Here is a 15,018-nt window from a genome sequence, read left to right as displayed (position 1 = left end):
TTCCAATTACATTTCTAAACCTTATGGATAAAATATTATTCTTTTAGCTATGTGTCATGTAACTATGTGACAAAATAATGGTCTACAGCTTATATTATTAGCATTTTCTCTTAGCCATTTTGTTTTCCCCTAAACTTATGCCCTATATTGTTCCTTTTCATAAAAATCTCTTGCTTGGTATTGCCCAATTTTTCCATTAGATACAAAGTTTTCTTAGAGTATTTCATAACCTGAAATAAAATTGGAAGTATTTATATTGAACATGCATCTATATGCATACTTTCTAAACATAAAATGAGTATTATCCCTTGTTTTATTTGGTCATTAAGCCACTAACATGTTGCCTCGTATAAATGTCAAAGTCTTCATTGTCTCAGATCAAGCTTTGCTTTCACTATTTTGTCAAAATTCTTCTTTCCAAAGTAGTGCTGCCTTCTATGACCTCCTTTTATTTCAGTCTGACTGCATCTCTTTCCATTTCACTAAAAGATCTGCCATGGTAATGTTCCCTCTGAGGCAGCTATTTAAAAAAAAGTTTAACCTAACATTTTTCCCAAAACCAAATCTCATGTGAAATGCCAATAACCTACACAAGTTAAGTAAAAAGCTTTAGAGGGAATGGAAGGAAAGACCTGCCAGCCATGGCCCAATCTCATGGAATACAGGAGCCTCAAGGTATGGCTTGAAATCCAATGCTCTACGTTACAAGCTACACTGATTTCTGCACAGCACAAATACAAAAAAATTAAACTGAAAATACCTCAGCAATACTTGCAAGAAAAACTTGGTATAAATAAAAACTCTTTTTAGAATCTCTATTTTTAAAGTGGGTAATTATAAAATGATTCCCAAAATAATGTCTTTAAACTCTGTAAATTAAGACTACTTTTTAGGAATTCTGTCTACTACAAAGGTTATGCACCTTTTTATCATAATTTCCTTATTTAACAGTTTAAAAAGGATCAAAGCCAAAAGCCATAATTACACAAAACACTGGGTATAATGAAGTTGTCAAATGAATGAGTTGGTCCGTAGGATATGCCAATTGCCCAACAGGCAGTAAAGAAGGTAAGATGTCAAGAATGTTCTGGTAAAACCATTATGTAACTCTATTAGGAGTTCTAAAAATCAGCACTATCTGCCTCCAAAATCAGGTACAAAACAAACAAATATTCAACCAAAATGGCAACAAATAATAAGGATAACCCTGGAAAAGGGGACTTGTACTATTACAAAATTTCAAATTTATCTGAACTATAAAATATAAACCCCTTGCCCTCAGAAATCAAAGATAAAGATATCAAGATATATAACTTCACCACATTTCTATAAAGTAAAAATAATTATTGATATGATTGTAAAAATGGAGGCAAATAAAGAGTTGAGAAATACACTTGTTTATAATCAAATGAGCCATAATTTGAACCCTAATTATCACATTATGTAATCACAAATTCATGTATTGTTGTCCTCAATTATTAAGATGTTAAATAGTTCACATTTTAAAAACATTTTCATTACATTATCAAATTTGATAAAATCTTATCAAAACATCTATGTATTCAATATAAATCAATATTGTTAAAAGTATAAAGTAACATTTAAAACTGCTGAGCTGCCAAGTTATTTTCTGTTAAATATACACAATTTAACATTTAGAACTACATAAATTAATTCTTGCTGAAAGTGACTCAGATTTACAAAGGCATACTTTGTGAACTATAGTAAGTCTCCCCAGCACCACTTTCCTTTTTTACGCCAAATTTTTTAAATTAGATTTAACCTTCTCCTGTCATTCATATGCAGAAGTTACAGTTTACAATATGTAATCTTAATGGTAACCTGTTAAAAAAAAAACTTAAGCAAAGTGCATGTTAAACTAGCTATAACTACTCAAACTTCTTGATTATCATCAAATAAGAAATAGAAGAATACTTCATTCACTTAAATCTTTCTGAGGAAAAAAAAAATAGTATACCTTGCTTAAATAAGAATTCCCCAGTAAGGATATTATATAAAAGATTTTCCATGTTATTTTATTGTTTACTTTCTCTCATTAAAACTTTTTAAAAGTCTAATGAAGAACACAATACTTACAATTCCATATTACACAACTACAGTACTGTTAATTAGGTAAAGCAGCCCAGTATAGTTGTAAACATTTAAATGTAGTAAACAAGACTTGGCATGTCTTTTCTCCCCAGAACTTGCCATTACAATGCTCTTTCCATGAATAATTACTCTTCCTGGAAAAGTTTTCAGTATATTTTAGTCTTTAAAAATATTACACTGAAATAATATGTGAAAAGATTTAGTCATGGCAATTTCACTGAAGCTTTTATTGCCTCTGTTGGTAGTATGACAGGGATTGTAAGAAACACAGTTGAACTTACAGAGATATGCAGATGATAGTCACTAAAGATAATCTTGACCTCAAGTATTTTTATATGTGGGTACTTCTAATTTTATACACTTTCTATTTTAAAAGCATTACATTTTAAAATGTGTACCTGTTGTGACATTTGGCAAAAAAGGAAACTGTACCTGCGGTTCAGTTTAAAACAAAATAATAATCAGCATGGGGAATTTACCAGAATGAAGACTGAGAAAACAGTAAATGAATTAAAGCAATTAAAATTGTGTGTGAGCATGTGTCTCTTTCAACCTCTGTCAATCTCTCTCACAGACACACACTTACACATATTCACACACCCAGCCATATGTGAAAAGCATTTTTCAGTACAAAATATTCCCTGTAACCAGACATTTATCCTCAGAATAATCACACCACATTGAACCAGTCTTCTTTTCAGCCCTAGTAATAGTATTGTTTAATTCTAAGATGCCATCATAGAGTGAACAACCTTAACTTTTATGCTACATAATTATATTCAAAGCTTTATGTATTTTTGTTTATAATTACACAGTAATTATAAATGTTTAGTACCAAACTGATGACAAACACTATTTTGTTGAAAAGGTCTTGCACTTAAAAGGAAAAGTCTGTAAAACCAAGGCACTAGGCCATGAACCAATATCAGACTTTCTTAAACAATTTATACTGGAAAAGAAAAGCTAATGGGGTCTCATTTCAAAACAGCATACTCAAATTAATCAATCTGAAAACAATACTATAACTCAAGATCTGCAAGACAAGAAACAATAGCACATATATATCTTTTTAAATTTTTCATAATTGAAATTCCTCTTCATATTTACAAATATGAAATCAGGAAATACTGAAAGCAGCAGATTTTTTTTTTTTTAATAACCAATTCCAGTAACCTGAATAGAATTTTCCTTTTGGTAGAACTGTATTCCTGAATTTAAGTTATGATTGGAATATTAATATAATACCTATGGAGAAAACTTTCTAGTCAGTTTCAGAATCACGTAAATAAAAAGTCATTTTAATATGTCATTGTTTCTTAAAATCACTTCCACACCTAAATAAAATGTACTGCTATTATGAAGTACATTCCTTTGATGTCAACATCAGACCTTTGAAAATGCCTGGACACACCACGCAAAATCTATTCCCGCTAAAGACATTACTCAGCAGTAAAGTTTTACATTTTTTAACCTGCCATTCAGAAATGTTTAAGAAAGCAATAAACCCTTCTTTGCCTGTTGAAGAAGTGAACAGAGACATGAGCATTTTCAGCATGAAAGCAGTTCATGGGTCTTGTAACAACAAAAAAATACAAGATACAATTCTGCTTTTATGTGAAAACTGAGCTAAACAGGAGTGAAACAAAAACAGTAAAGAGACAAAATAATTTATGAAAATAAAAGCCAAATTGATACTTGCATCGAGTGCATGCTTGCTTGAAAATGTTTGCTCCTGAAATATTTGGCAACCACAGTGATTAGCAGTTAAAGCAGTTTCAACAAAATAAGAAGTCATCAAAAATGGACTATATGTCTGAAAGCAGTACCTATAGGATTGAACATCATGGCTCATTACGACCATTTTCAAAATTTAATTCCTAACTATCTTCTTATAAATTAAAAGAATTTCATTTGTGTTCCATAGTGCGCTGACAAAAAAACAAAAAAAATAAAATAACCCTCATGCCTAAATTTATATACTGTATTGTGTAGCAGTCTAAAACATAAAACAAATTAAATAGTTTAACTTATTCAACAGGCATATAAGCATTTCAAAATCATAATGAAATCCAATTATGTAGTGCATAATGTAGATGGGTAGAATCTACCATTATGCAGACATTTTCTAAATAAAAGCTCCCTGTAGGACTACACATAAACATGGTGAGATAAGTGCAGAACTAGTTCTGTGGAACCTTTTGAAATTGAGGGTCTGAAACAATAAATTTCCAGGTAAGCACACCAAGTTATCCTAAAAATTTTTCACCTTGGTTATTTTGACATTTTTTTCATCAGATTCTCTACTCATATCAACAATACATGTGATTTGCCAGAAAAAAAATCCCCCAAACCAAGACATCATTGCAGATCCAGTACACTTAAATATATCCCTCTCATTGGAAGTGCTATTAGCATAGTCTTTGCAACTAGCCCAAAGCATATATTTAAGAAGTTTTTATAAATTGTTTGTGATGTTCATACATTTAATTTTTATGCCAAACTGTTTCCTGATGAAGACAGCATTGTGCTTTATGCAAGAATGGAAACCTCAAAATAATCACCATAAAGCTTCTAAGACTTATGGGAGGATAAACTAGGATGGTCCACAGATAGATGAAATCCACAATGTTGGAATTATAAATGTTTAGAGTGGCCCAGACTAGAAGACAAGCCCAAACCACCATTAGAAGAATGAAATACGATATGGTCCAAGATGTATCCTTAAAGTTTTGTCTCAACCCTCAGTCTTGAATTGTGAGGATTGATCTTCAGTTCAGTCCAGCCAGCAGAAATTGACTGTGCAATTTTCTGTTGTATTTATTGTACAGACTATGTACATTCTAGAAGGTTCCTTTAGTGCTACACTGTTGTACTTTTTGTCCCAGCAATTTGAGGGCGTGCAAATTCCACAAAGTCATCAATAAGAACAGGCCACGCTCCTGGAAAAAAAAAAAGAGTAGAAAGGAAAGAAAAAAAAGCAAATATAAGACTAACATTTTAATATAATCTTAAATTTTTTTAAATACCTTTTCCATAATAAAGTAAATCATTATAAATATTTCCCCTAATAAAATTTCCAAAATTCTAATTTTTTAGAGTTTCTACCTAAAATATTCTTTGTATTCTCTCTGCTGTATTATTGAACACTTGGTCATTGCTTGAATGATAAAAAAATAATGGTTTCCTGGATGCCACTTAAGTAATTAGGTCAAAATTAGCAGTGCAGGAATAGCCATGATATGATGGTGTGATGAAAACAGAGTAGGGAGGAAACCAGCTTCCAGGCATTTTTGTAGCAATTGTACAAAGGAAATTAATAGCAAGTAGCAAACTATCCTATTTCATGAAAATAAATTACTTAAAAGATTTAAAATCGCATATATGCATTTTCAGTTTACTTTAGGAACCAACTGTATATATCCACATATCAACCTCCAGATAAGGAAGTTCTCCAGTTTTGTGTAAGGCCAAACAAAGCACAGATTATCAGTAATATATAGGATTAGACACTTCTCACCTTCTAGTGAAAACTATAAATGACAATGAAAACAAAGAGAAGAAAATAACATTTTCCCTGGTTAAACAGTCCAAGGCCACTTTTAAGAAGGCCAAAGTCACTGAAGACTTTTCAAAGAATAACTCTGTTTACTCAACAACCTCAAAAAATGCATCTTGCTAATTCTCAAGGGGAACTAGGTAAATATGTACGAAGAAATCAATGCAAATTACTTCCAATTCCAGAAAAACAAAAAGCACACATATCCTGTGTAGTGGCTGGGAGCACCACCTTTACTCATACATGAAGAAACATCAGAAAGGAATTCAATTAGTGAATATTTATTGCATGCCAATAATACTACAGGTTAGGGAGCTGAGGTACATTTCAAATTAGACAAAGTCACTAAACTTAAGGAGTTTATAATCAAGTTTACAGACAAGACAGATAACAATAAAAAAATAGAAGTATAAAAGTATATTAAGAAGACGGTTCCTAAAGTAAACAAAATGTAAAACATGGATGAAAATTACTTATGCCTTTCTGGAAGACATGAATACTGAGTTGGTATTTAACGAAAGAGGACAGTATAAGGAGGTAAAAAGAACAAAGGCATTTTATAAGAAGGAAACCCAACTCCAAGAAAAAAAGGAGTAGACCAGTTCAAGAGTGTGTGATAAAAGAAAGAGGCAGGTAAAAAAAATGGTAGGGCAAAAATTTTCATTACCTTCTTCATCATAATTAGACATGTCATCTGCAATCATTGTACTGAAGTCTAAAAGAAGATTCCAAGTATCTTTCGGTATTGATCGTTTATGATGTTCCTATTATTTAAAAAAAATAAGCAAAACACATCCAAATCACTAAAGAGTTTCAAGAAAACAGTCTGGATGATGCTAAATAGAAGAATGCAAAACAACTTGTGTAATTACATTCTGGTAACCAAATTTCTCATTCTGTGTCTACTATATGCTCTGAGATAAGTCAGTCATGCTTTAAGATGTTAATTTTCCTTTCAACCAAGCCATACTTTAGAGAAAACACAGTGCTGCAAAACACATGGACTTACCAACAAAAATGTATTCCATAAGTCTAAGAATTTAAATCTTCCATTAAGCACTAAATTCCAGTACGCAATGGCCATTTCTAGATCTGTAATATCAAAAATAAGTTATGTATTTCAAATGCCATGAATATATGTCCCTGAAAAAAAAAAACGGTAAAACCAAAGATAGCTTTAAAAAAAAAAAAGTTTGCATCCTGAATACTTATGTATTAAAATTTTCCTACAATTTTGTCTAAGTTTTAAGGCTTGTATCTGGCTTCCATCACCAATGAACAGCACCTTCAGGGCAAGAAGGATACCACTTACCTCAAAGGTGGTTTCTGCTTAACTAAGCTCATAAGTATTCGAACGTGAGCTAACAATTCATGTACACCAGTGTTTCTCAACATCAGCACTTTGGAAATTCGGAGCCAGATGATTGTTAGTTGTGGTGGCTGTGCTGCGCGCTGGGGCTCCAGCAGCATCTTGCCTCTGCCCATGGGATACCAGCAACAGCTGTATCCAGCACCCATGGTGACAACCGAAAACATCCACAGACAGGGCCCATGGTCGCCTGGGGAGCAGGGTTGCCCCCAGTGAGAACCACTGATGTACACCTCTGGGCTGTAAAGCAAAGGACTGCTGGCCACAATCCTAACCAATTTTAAACTCTAAGAGGTTGGCCGACTGGTCCTGCCCTCAAGACCGTTGAGAATATTGATTTTAAAATTAAAATTAATAATACTAAGTTTTTAAAGTTTGATATAAATGGCTGTTTAATTGGGTTTGAGGCAGAGAAGAGTAAAGAAGCAATATTGCCACATGACAAAGTACTATACCTATCACATGACAGAGAAGAAAGAACTGTGATCTCTTCCAAGGAACTAAAGTAATTAAGAAAGTTTCACACTTTTATGCGTAAATTTACATCTCCAGGAAAAATTACACCCAAAGTAACTTAAAAATCCTTTTAGATATGCTCTCCAAAGCACTCTTGACAATCTGAAGAATCATTAGAGACTAGAAAAGACTACAGAAAAGCTCACATATTACCTCAAAGGAAATGTATCAGCCACAGGGCAAAAAAAATCCTCTTCACTGGCCCTTAACCTCTTCAAGTATTAGGACCACACATCCCCAAACTCGCAGACTAAAACACACAGTAAACATGGAAAACTGCCAAAAGAACACACTTCCTATGGATCTATGTGCAAATGTACTTTTTTTAAGTTCATTATTATAGCTTCCTTCAAACTCGATGAAAGGTGCCTTTTTTCTCCTATCCAAGGATAAACCCCTAACACTGTTCTGGATCCAGTACCATCCTGCCTCCTCCGGGAACAGCCGGTTTTCTTCTCTCTCTGTATCTTCAACTTTGCCCTGTCTTCCAGCTATTCCCCCTCCATAAAAAGGGTCTTAGGTTATTGCTTAGCTTTAAAAAAATCTTTCTTGGATCTCTCATCCCCTTACTAGCTACCCTCTTACCTCTTCCCTTCACAGATGATATTGAAACAATACATATACATAATGTGCTCCTGAAAACGTATCTGAAGTCAAATTCAGATCCCCGTGTTTTAAGAGACCTAGAAATATGACACTAACTCCTAATCACAATACCTTGTTCATTTTGCAGGCTTTAAGACTCTATACCCAACATCCCTACCAAGCTCTTAAATTTTGTTCTTTTCTTTACCACCTAAAGATAATATTGTCTACCTCCAATATAAGGTAAAATTGCTGTTCTGAGATGTGCTATTATTAACATGCTTTTTTCCCCACTTGCTGTTATTAACATGCTTTTTTTTCACTTCAAATGCATTAAATTTTTTAGAATTAAGCTTATTGCTAGTGTTAGCATTTTTTTTTTCATTTTTATAAAATAAGGATGAGAAACAATAAACAATATCCAAAAAACTGCAAACCATAAGACACCTATAAACACCCATTTGTCATCTGACACAATAAGAATCTGACAAGAGTAAGAGTGTACATGTATGATACCTGAAGTTCAGGTGATGAAAGAGAACCTTTTTCAATCTAAGTGTGTTGCCACATTTCCTTATCTCCCACACTCTCTTAATTCTATAATCCAGTACCCACCCCTATGGACTCACCCCACCAAAAGTGATCCCTGCAGGGCCACTCGATGGACCCTTCTGGTTGCCAAATACATGCTTTTATGGCCTTTATTACTTGGCTCACTGCCATATTTAAGAGAACTGAGCACACCACACCTGGATGGAATGGGCACTTCTCACAGTTTTAGCCATAGCACTCCATTCCTTTTCCTGTCCTCTCTGGCCTTCTTATTCTCTTTTACTGGTTCTTCTTCCTCCACTCACCCATTAAATGTTGGTGTTCTGTAACACTGTATGTCAGCATTAACCACTACTACTCCCGTCAGATTTTTCAAACCTTAACCTTCTTTCATGTTTTATGCACTACCATCTCTTAACAACTCCTAAATTTGAAACTCTCCTATTTTCTAGATTCATGTATCTACGGGTATCTTCAACAGGGCTCAGAGTCAGCTCATTATCTTACCTTTATATTCCATCTTTCTCAAGGAATTCTCAAGGAATGCATCACCTTAGTGTTTCTCAATGAAACACAATTTCTCACTGTGAGGAACTGTCCTATGCATCACAGGACATTTGGCACTCCCCCATTCCAGTAGAAACCCTCAGTCATGACAACCCAAAAACACGCCCACGTTTCCCCCAACAGTGTTCAGATTCACCAGGGAAACTCCTTTCTTCCTCATCACACACATCCAGTTGAAGCTCTCTCATTTTGGCTTTTAAGTACCTTATAAATCTCTCTTCTCCATCCCCACTGGCAGGGCCTATGTATAATAGGGGCCTCTTATGTCTGGCTAAATCACAGTGATGGCTTCATAACCAATCTCTAGTTCTGTCTCCACTGCTTTTACACAACTACAATGTTTTCAGATGGACCTTTCAGGAACAGAAATTTGGTGTCACTTCCATGTTACAATTCTTCAATGATTAAAACAACAAGATACCACTACACACCTTTTGCAATGGCCCAAATCCAAACACTGACAACACCAAATGCTGGCGAAGATGTGAAGCAACAGGAACTCTCATTCATTGCTGGTGGAAATGCAAAATAGTACAGCCACTTTGGAAGACAGTTCAGCAGTTTCTTACAAAAGTAAACATACTCTTACCATACAATCCAGCAATCACACTCCTTGGTATTTACCCAAATGAACTAAAAACTTATGTCCACACAGGAGTCTGCACACAGATGTTTACAGCAGCTTTATTCTTAATTGTCAAAACTTGGTAGCAACCAAGATGTCCTTAAGCAGGTGAACAGATATATAAACTGTGGTACATCCAGATGAAGGAATATTATTCAGTGCTAAAACAAAATGAGCTATATCAACCCATGAAAAGACATGGAAGAAAACAAATGCATATGAATATTACTAAGAGAATGAAGTCAATCTGAAAAGGCTACATACTGTATGATTCCAACTATACAACAGTCTGGAAAAGGCAAAATTATGGACACAGTGAAAAGATCAGAGGTTGCCAGGGGTTAGGAGGGAGGAAAGGATGAATGGGCAGAGCACAAAGGGTTTTTAGGGCAGCGAAACTTCTCCATATGCTGCTATAATGATGGGTACATGTCACTATACATTTGTCCAAATCCACAGAAATGACAACACCAAGAGTGAAGCCTAATGGAAACTTGAACTCTCAGTGATAATGATGTATCAGTGTAGGTACAACTGTAACAAACGTGCCACTCTGGCGGGGGATGTCAGCATGGGAGAAGCTATGCATGTGTGTGGGCAGAGGGTATATGGGAAATTTCTGTGCCTTATGCCCAATTTTGTTATGGACCCAAAACAGCTCAAAATACAAAGTCTACTAAGAAAATTTTTAACTCTGCCAATGATTTCCTATTGCTTTCAGATAAAATCTACACTTGTAGTCAAATGAACTAACCTGCAGTTCCTCAAAGGTGCCATGTCTCTCACATCTGAGCAAATGAACTTGCTAATCTCTCCACATTAGAAATAGCTTTTTCTTCTTCTTTTGGCCTTGGAAAAGTATATTCATTCTTCAATGCTCAGAAATTATACATCTTTGTAAAGACTTTGCAAACTTCCTCAGACAGACTTAAGAGGCTTCTATTCCAAACTCTCAGAATAAAGGGTCAATAAATGTTTTTGAATCAAAAAGGAATACTCAAATAGATAAGTTATCATTAAAAGCTGAAATGCATTAAAATTAAGCTGTACAGAGATAAAATGACAATTGCCACAAGCATAGGAAAAACTGCCCTTTAGACAGAAATGTCTGAATGACAGAAAACAGCATGAGAAGTGGTTTAATAGAGTAGTTTAGCCTCTTAAATCCCAATTCTACCACCAGTTAAGTGATGTTGAGCAACTGAGTACACCTCTCTGTATTTCAGTAGAAAATACCAATACCTATTCTCACAGGGTTGTTGTAAGAATAAACAAGTTAACACATATAAAACATTTAGAACAGTGCCTGGTAAATAATATGAGTCCTTACTATTACCATGATTTATTTTTAATAATTTTTAAGATTATTATTACTAATAGATTCTGAAGCAGCACTGGAAAGAGCAAATTCAATGGTGTACAAGAGGCAACATCAGCAATTAGAATAAACAGAAATAAAACAGAAAGAAAAAGAAAAAAACCAAGCCCTAATTAACAGTACTTCCTAAAACTGAGATAGTTGCAGAATGAATTTCTTGGACCCTTCTGAGTAAAATTAAAAATGCAAACAGAGGTAATCCCAGTGTCATTCTTTCCAACAGAATCAACAAGGGCAATGTGGGATTTCATAAAAGGTGGCCAACTGAGTGCCAACTGACCAAGGAAATGGACTCAGAAAGGATCTGGACACTGTCCCGAAGGGAAACAAAATGTTGCCAACTCACTAGGGAGGAGAGAATGGTAATTAAAAATTCTACTCACAGTGTCTTAATTTGCTTAGAAATATCTAAGAGTTAGCACAACATAACTTAACACAAATAAAAGGAATGTGGAGTCAGAAGATCTGAGGTTGAGTTCCAGTTCTACCAACTCTAGTTATGTGGCCTTAATAAGAAGTCAGCCTCTGCAAACATGAGCTTCCTTATCCTTATGATGAAGAGGACAATAGGTTTTTTACTTAGCTCAAAGGGTTGTTACAAGAACCAAATGGGATAATATAGATGAAAGTATGCTTTAAGAACACTCTATAAAATTATTTCTGAGTTTTAAATCCTTAACTTTAATTTTTAAATCAACTGCATAGGTGTAAGATTCTAGCTAAATCACAGTTCCCAATAAAATAACCTACCAACTCTAGTCAAATAAAAGTTCAAGATGGTCCTGAAAATGATATGGCTGTTAAAGAACAACTGTAATTTTCAACCAAATTAATAGAATGAATGGTCTCACTAAAAGCAAGAGGCCTATGGTGTTTGTTCTACATTAAACAGCCTCCTTCTGGTGTATTATGTTCAGTTTTAAGAGTTCTATTTTGAAAGAAACTGAGAAACTGGAAATGTGCCTTGGGGGGACAGTAACAGCAATAACAAAAGGTTTCCTCAGATGAAGAACAGTTAAAATAACTGGAATGCTGACCTGGAAAAAAAAAGGAGGAGTAAGTGATAGTGATCTTTAAATGGTTAGACTTCTCTGTGCCGCAACAGAAGACAAATGAGAGCAACAGCAGAAGTTACAAAGACAAAGATGTTAACTTAATAAGGATGGACTGTGTGATAACATGAATAAGTATTCTGTGATGGAAATGGACTACTTCCTAAAAAAATGTATGTTCAATCCTTGCATGTTCAAAAGTAGAAACTAAATGAGCACCCAGCATGGATGTTACTTTGGATAGGTTAGATTGACAGATGTATTACGAAATCCTTTTCAAACTTGAGATTGAGAAGACTATCAGAAATGGCAGGTAACTAAACCAGATGGTGACAGAGGAAGTATAGTATCCTGGTGTGACAAGGAATAACATTATAGAACATGGGAAAATATGGAAAATGCCAGCTCCATTATGACTCACATAGCTATTTATAAACCACAGTGCTGTCACTGTCACTCTGCCAATTTGCTTTGGGTCTCACCTCCTCTCCTATGATCTTCTAATTCCTCTCTGCCAAATATTGTAATTTAAGAGCCCTGTGAACCCTTAGGAAGGCTGTCAAGAAAACTGCTTTCTTTTTAATTAAGTTCTTTAACCAAGCAAAGCATTAAAATTCCAGACACCCAACACCAATGCAAAACAAAAAGAGAAACTATGATTTGTCTTTTATTAACTAACTTTTTAAATTAAGACTTTTTTAGTTTTATAGAAAAATTAAACATAAAGTACAATGAATTCCCATATACCCACTCCCTGTTCCCATTTCCACTATTTTTAACATCTTGCTTTAGTGTGGTATATTTCCTACAACTGATGAGCCACAATATAGATATATTATTTACTAAAGCCCATATCTGCAATATAGCTCACTCCATGTTGTACATTCTGTGGTTTTGGGTAGTTTTCTAAAACAATTTTTAAATTGTGGTTAAATGCACATAACATAAAATTTATCATCTTAACTACTTTTAAAGTACAGTTCAGCAGTGTTAGTACATTCACATTGTTGTGCAACTAATCTCTAGAACTCTTTCATCTTGCAAAATGGGAACTTCAAACCCACTGAGCAATGTTACATTTTTTCTTAAGCTCAATACATAATAGAAAAATAATAACATTTAAATCTAATTCTTCAGCATAATCTTTTTCTCAATTTTTCCTGTAATCTAAAAACTCTAATTTATCATATTAATACATCCAATAGCTATAAAAATTTAATTTTGGTTTACATTCACAAAGTATAATAAAAACTAAGATTCAGTATCAAAACTACATATTTACCCAAAAATACCATTTATTTTGTGCTCCAGTAAGGGGCAGGGATATAAGTATGGAACAGGTTGGTTCAGCCCCTTTAAATCAATGTTTGATAATCACACTTTGTTTAATCTTATCAGAATATTGAGCTACATTTCTGAACACAACAAAACCAATTCATTTAGTATATACATATAAATTCAAATACTTTAATGGGTTTTTATTTGTGGGAAGAAAAGAGGAAACCAGAAAAAATAGCCCAGTTACTGGTGACCACAGATAGAAAATAGAGAACCTAACCTTGGGTGTCAGCTTATTTTGCCTGCAAATTGAGTAATTTTCCTATAGGAACAAAACACAATCTAAATTAAAGAATCTGTTGGAAAGGAGGCTTCATTATTTATAATTTGGCTTTACAGCTATTTTGTAAATCTAATCAGTTCAGTCATGTTTAGTCACTCTTTAGGCCAATTCTCTACTACAAGTGTTCATGTGTACATTGACCCCTTCCTCTCTAGCTTTCAATCACTTTCTCGGTCTAATCCCTATTCACATAATCCTTTTCTCAATGCTTTTTTCCCTTCTAATCTAAAATGTAAAGGAGGATTAGTACAAGAGGCCCATATTAGCCTGTCCAACTACTGTATCTTCAAAATAAAAAACAAACTCACTTCCATCATTGGTTAAGTTATTTAACCTTCCTGTGCCTCAATTTCCTCACTACGAAACAGGGATAAAAAAGGACTAGCACTCTATTACTATGTATCTGGCACATGGCAGATGGTGAATTACCAAATGAAAGAATGAATAACTCTTAAAGCTTTTAAACATTAAATGAGACAGTGTATGTTCTTAGTACATTGCCAGGCACACACTGAAAGCTCACATTAAATGGAGGTTACTGTTGTCATTAAAATCTTCTTTATGTCACCACTGCTCACAAATTTCCATTTGAACATTTCTGTCCTGTTTTCAAAAAGCAGCCTGTGGTTATTGAGCGTTATTGTGTCTCACCAATTTAATCTCCAAACAAGCATTCTCACTAAAATCAAATCAACATTCTCTCACTTCCACAGCGAAGTCAAGCTTATTTCTGAAGTTCCAGACCATCATTCAAAACTATCAGCTTACTAGACACCTTTTATCTTCCCTTGACCAGCCAAATACCCAGTCCTTTATTTTACATCTCATACAAGACATTTTATGAGAATGTCTTAGAATAGCCCAAGAAGCATTTCCAAGCCATTCCTGCTTTTACTCATTTCTACTTTTATCTAAAAACCTCATATATTTACTACTTTGCATTATCTGCCACCTAATCTTTCTAAATAAGCTGTACCTTTACATATCTCCTAGATTCCCCAAAGCAAATGTATGGATATTACATACAGTATAAATTGACTGATCTAAACTGCTGACAGTGGTTATTTCTGGATAAGATTATGAAT

The 15,018-nt window shown here is 34.2% G+C and overlaps 1 protein-coding gene across 6 annotated transcripts in view; it reads right to left on the bottom strand.

Moving 5' to 3' along the window:
* Positions 1–2,320: 2,320 nt before the first annotated feature.
* Positions 2,321–15,018, bottom strand: part of DCUN1D1 (defective in cullin neddylation 1 domain containing 1) — a 32,897-nt gene continuing 20,199 nt past the window's right edge. For 5 of the 6 annotated variants that reach the window (XM_073232009.1, XM_073232010.1, XM_073232007.1 and 2 more), the window contains exons 5-8: positions 9,689–9,769; positions 6,678–6,760; positions 6,336–6,432; positions 2,321–5,051 (exon numbers count right to left, since the gene is read on the bottom strand). In XM_073232009.1, the coding sequence (XP_073088110.1) occupies positions 4,972–5,051; positions 6,336–6,432; positions 6,678–6,760; positions 9,689–9,769 (341 nt within the window). In that variant the 3' untranslated portion in view covers positions 2,321–4,971. The remainder of the gene's footprint in view (positions 5,052–6,335; positions 6,433–6,677; positions 6,761–9,688; positions 9,770–15,018) is intronic. The other variant, XM_073232008.1, reaches the window with a different exon arrangement.

This window comes from Manis javanica, chromosome 3 (assembly GCF_040802235.1).
Source record: "Manis javanica isolate MJ-LG chromosome 3, MJ_LKY, whole genome shotgun sequence".
NCBI lineage: Eukaryota > Metazoa > Chordata > Mammalia > Pholidota > Manidae > Manis > Manis javanica.
The sequence above is the reverse complement of the archived record's forward strand: the minus strand, read 5'-3'. Positions and strand labels throughout refer to the sequence as shown.